Source organism: Wolffia australiana, chromosome 20, assembly GCF_029677425.1.
Source record: "Wolffia australiana isolate 7733 chromosome 20, ASM2967742v1".
Classification (NCBI taxonomy): Eukaryota; Viridiplantae; Streptophyta; class Magnoliopsida; order Alismatales; family Araceae; genus Wolffia; species Wolffia australiana.
Genome location: NC_135854.1, coordinates 5400071 through 5405000, shown reverse-complemented (window position 1 = coordinate 5405000; position 4930 = coordinate 5400071). Strand labels below are relative to the sequence as shown.

Genomic DNA, 4930 nt, shown 5'->3' with positions numbered 1-4930 from the left:
TGAGAGAGAGAGAGAGAGAGAGAGAGTCAGTGAGAGAGAGAGAGAGGGAGAGAGAGAGAGAGAGAGAGAGAGAGTGAGTGAGAGAGAGAGTGAGTGAGTCAGTGAGAGAGAGTGTGTGAGTGAGTGAGAGAGAGAAAGAGTGAGTGGAAGAGAGAATGAATGAGTTAGAGAGAGAAAGAGTGAGTGGAAGAGAGAATGAATGAGTGAGAGAGAGAAAGAGTGAGTGGAAGAGAGAATGAATGAGTGAGAGAGAGAGAGAGAGTGAGTGAGTGAGAGTGAGGGAGAGAGAGTAAGTGAGAGAGATAGTGAGAGAGAGAGAGAGAGAGCGAGTGAGAGAATGAGTGAGTGAGTGAGAGAGAGAGTGTGAGTGAGTGAGAGAGAGAAAGAGTGAGTGGAAGAGAGAATGAGTGAGTGAGAGAGAGAAAGAGTGAGTGGAAGAGAGAATGAATGAGTGAGAGAGAGAAAGAATGAGTGGAAGAGAGAATGAATGAGTGAGAGAGAGAAAAAATGAGTGGAAGAGAGAATGAATGAGTGAGAGAGAGAATGATTGAGTGAGTAAGAGAGAAAGAGAGATAGATTGAGAGAGATCAGGAGAGAGGGAGGATGGAAGACCTTGAGGATATCTGACGGTCGGAAGCCGCCGATCCACATGAAACACCTCTCCGCAGGGGTGGCCCACGAGCCGCTAAGGAGATGGAGCACGTCCGCCTTCATGGCCGCGTCTCTTAACTGGAACATCCTATTTTGGTGGTTCAGAGATTTGTCCAAAACCACTCGGAGGTCGCCATCTGGTAACCCTGCACGGATACATCGCTGTAATTCCGACAAATATCGTTCATCATCTTCCAGCCAACGCGCGTACTCCACCTCAAATATCGCCGCTCCTATTGCAGAAAAGGCGGCATCAAACCAGCGAATTTAACATCTAATAAATATATCTTTGCCAAGTTTTATTTCGAAAAGGAAAGCAATACAAAAGGTCAAATACATTAGTCAACAAATGTAAAACCATGTTAAGTGGACCTTTTTCGCACGAATATGTATGACATTTCCTTTCTAATAACTTCCTATTATTTGTTTCATTATTTTATTCTTTCTAGACGAGAACTAAAATAATATCAATAGAAGTTTTCGTAAATTGACAGTGCGTTTTTCAATTAAAACAAAGGTTATAGGAAGTTCTTGCCGGAGCTGAAGATGTTCGACGTGGCACCGCCAAAGGACGAGGCCTAGACATAAAAAAAAATTTAAAAAAATTTAGACTAGAGTCCGAGGCATCTGTAAGAGGCTTTTGGAGCAAGGAATAGATTGAGAAAGGAAGAGACCTGTGAGCGGGCCCTCTGGAGATCCTGCTCTAGCAAAGCGAGCTTCGCCTTGCTGGATTCTAACTGTAGCAAGTAAGCCTGTGCCGAGCAACACGTTGAAAATGTTAAGGCAAGGACATGGATACCTACAGGGATAGATAGATAGATAGATAGATAGATAGATAGATAGATAGACAGATAGATAGATAAGATAGATAGATAGACAGACAGATAGATAGATAGATAGATAGATAGATAGATAGATAGACAGATAGATAGATAAGATAGATAGATAGACAGACAGACAGATAGATAGATAGATAGATAGATAGATAGATAAATAAATAGATAGATTGATTGATTGATTGAGTGATAGATAACCTAGAGTCACATAAAAAAGAGACAGATAGATTGATTGATTGATTGATTAAGTGATAGATAACCTAGAGTCACATAAAAAAGAGACAGATAGATTGATTGATTGATTGATTGAGTGATAGATAACCTAGAGTCACATAACAAAGAGACAGATAGATTGATTGATTGATTGATTGAGTGATAGATAACCTAGAGTCACATAAAAAAGAGACAGATAGATAGATAGATAACCCAGAGTCACATAAAAAAGACAGATAGATACATAGATAGATAAAAAAGAGCGAAGATTATCAGATGTGAATGCACCTTCTTTTTCTGACGGCTCTTTCTTGCCGCTTCTCGGTTTTGCTCCAGTCGGCGGAGGGTCTGAAAAAAATGAGATGGGTAGTGAGCCTGGCCAGTATCGATTTGAATATCTCCTGTGGGGCTTGCATGAACATGCAGATATTGGATACGAGAAAATAAACTTACCTTAGGATCAGAAGATTTTCCGTCCTTTTCCACAGGTTTTATCTGCAAGATGGGAAACAATGTTGTTAGAAATATTTCCATAAATAAAAATGTTGCAACTCACCATCACACTGAGTTCCACGTCAAGACACGAATAAAACGGCAATAAATATATAAAATTATCGACCGTTTTGGGTATTCGTGTTGACGATCCACTGTTTCCCCTTGGTCACATCTCCTTGCCGGTCAAACAGAAAAAAATACTTTTAGCTTGGGCCAAGACCGAGGTAGACATCTTCTGCAAACAGTCATCTAAAGGGGATATCCTTTCTTTGTCGCCTGTCCTTGTTTCCCTAAGAGCTTTTCTGGCTGCATCTAAAGTGAGAGAGAGATATTCCAAGCTCGTTTGGAGAAATTCCCAGAAAAAATGGTAGTGATTACGCATGAAAGGCTCGAATGGGCACTCCCCAGAGAAAAAGGCTAAGCGATAAATTTATTAACGAATAGGACGATGGAACAGTAGCCCTGCTGCATAACCAAGGCCCAAAAATCTGACCTTCCTAGGCTTCTTGGGCTGATGATTTTCAACAGTAGATATTACTGTTCTTCCTGCAGAGCTGGACCTCTTCCGCTGTTTCCAACACCGGTTAGCCTTCATTCCCACTGAAGGCTCTGGTTCAACAGTGATCCTCTGACCCGACCCAGACTCTGTACTCGGCTGCGAGTTTTCCTGTCACGTCAATTAAATAAGTAAATCCTAATTTTCAAGGAGAGAGAACGAAAAGAGTTTCTGCTTGCCCAGCATGAAGTCTAAACCTTAATTTAAGAATGTTCACGTCAATTAAAGAAAATCCCAAATTTTTTAAGACAGAGAAGGAAGCAACCATTTATTTGCCCATATGAAGTCTTTACACATATTTTACCCTGTTCACGTCAACTAAATAATTAAATCCTTAAACTTCGTGGAGAGAGAAGGAAAAACGCTTTTCTTGCGGATCATGAATTCTTAACTTAATTTTACCATGTCTGCGTGAATTAAATAAATAAAATCCTTAATTTTTAAGTTGAGAGAAGGAAAAAAGATTTTCGTTGGCAATCTTGAAGTTCTAACCCTAATCTTACAATGTTCACTTTCTTGAAGCCCGGAGGCCATCCCCCGAGCATTTCCTGAGAATGTGGAGGCCTTCCCGGCAGAAGCGCTGCAAGAAAAAATGAATAATTCCCAAAAGACTGACTTTGAGAGAGGGATATTGTTAGATTAGTGGAGAGATAGGTAGAATGGGAGAAAGAGAATGTTAAACGTGCTTGGCGTAGGAAAGTGAAGTTACGTGGAGGGAGAAGAGCCGTTTTATGTTCTTTACATAATTATAGAGAGATACAGACTGGGAAAGAGAGAGAAATAAGACAAACATGTTCTCTCTGCTCCGAGAGCTCCTTGCATCAGAACAGGCTCCAGCTCCCTAATGTAGGAAGAACCTTCGTGATCCCTGATGTAAAAGAAAAACAAAACAATTAGCCCCCAACGAGATGAATCCGGAAAAAGAAACAAAGAATCGATAAAAATGATGTGCAAAAGAGACCCAACAAAAGCTATATGACATTGTTGATGGTGACGATGATTATGATGACGATGAACATGGACAAAATGCAATAAAATCTCCGAAAATATCAGAAAAAATAGAAATTGGATGAGGAATGGATGTTTGATGATACAAGAGATTGCGTATGTGGGATGATCCATGAATTCCGTAATCCTGAGATATATGGATGAACTCTAATTCCGAGATCCGCGAGTCTCCAAGATGCTGGTAGGCCATGACTGTTCGATCTCCTAAATCGCGATATCCATGGTTACAGACCCATGAGACGTTGTGCTTCTTCTGTTCTCCGTCTGTAATTCTGTGGCGGATCATAAAAAGAAGTAAAATCAGCCACCTTAATCGACAAAGGGAGACGATGCTGGAGAAAGAATAATAAAAATGATGAAGACCCACAAGACAAAAGAAACGAAAGATTTATCGTTGTAGGTGGCCTTCCCTCTCTCTCTCTCTCTCTCAACACACTCTCAGAGAGAAGCAGAGAGAAGGACGGGGAGAACTTGATGCACTGATGAGAAGAATGCTCAGAGGTTCCATTTTGACGGTTCAGTGGAAGAGCTCCGTCGCTGAGAACGACTGATATGAGCCTTGAGCCCTTGACCATTCATTGGCGTTCTCTCCGGGCTTCTATAATTACAAATGCTGCTCAAAACACTCGTGGTCCTGCCCATCTCCAGTCTGCTTCTTCGAAAGAGAGAGATATAGAGATAGGTGGAGGTAGAAAGAGATAGAGAAAATAGTAGAGAGAGAGAGAGGGAGCAGTAAAGAGAGAACAGAAAGGGGGAGATAGAGAAGAGAGTAGAGAGAGATAGAGAAAAGAGTAGAGAGAGAGAGGGAGAGGGAGGTAAAAGAGAGAACAGAAAGGGGGGAGATAGAGAAGAGAGTAGAGAGAGATAGAGTGAGGAAAGATAGACAAAAGATTAAAGAGATATAAAGACGGGGAGATAGAGAGAGAGAGATAGAAGGAAGGTGAGTTAGGGAGACAGATTAGGGAGAGGGAAGGTAAAGAGAGTAGAGAGTAGAGAGAGAGAGAGAGATTAGGGAGAGGGAAGGTAGAGAGAGTAGAGAGTAGAGAGAGAGAGAGAGATTAGGGAGAGGGAAGGTAGAGAGAGTAGAGAGCAGAGAGAGAGAGATTAGGGGAGGGAAGGTAGAGAGAGTAGAGAGCAGAGAGAGAGAGTGATTAGGGAGAGGGAAGGTAGA

General features: G+C 41.5%; 1 protein-coding gene across 3 annotated transcripts in view; it reads right to left on the bottom strand.

Moving 5' to 3' along the window:
* Positions 1-4408, bottom strand: part of LOC144716289 (transcription factor TGA2.2-like) — an 11158-nt gene extending 6750 nt beyond the window's left edge. Inside the window, exons 1-10 of one of the 3 annotated variants that reach the window (XM_078591405.1) lie at positions 4127-4408; positions 3846-4031; positions 3543-3619; positions 3255-3331; positions 2689-2862; positions 2154-2195; positions 1989-2048; positions 1326-1403; positions 1187-1229; positions 613-884 (exon numbers count right to left, since the gene is read on the bottom strand). In XM_078591405.1, the coding sequence (XP_078447531.1) occupies positions 613-884; positions 1187-1229; positions 1326-1403; positions 1989-2048; positions 2154-2195; positions 2689-2862; positions 3255-3331; positions 3543-3619; positions 3846-3949 (927 nt within the window). In that variant the 5' untranslated portion in view covers positions 3950-4031; positions 4127-4408. The remainder of the gene's footprint in view (positions 1-612; positions 885-1186; positions 1230-1325; positions 1404-1988; positions 2049-2153; positions 2196-2688; positions 2863-3254; positions 3332-3542; positions 3620-3845; positions 4032-4126) is intronic. The other 2 variants (XM_078591404.1, XM_078591403.1) reach the window with 2 other exon arrangements.
* Between the last annotated feature and the right edge of the window lie 522 nt (positions 4409-4930).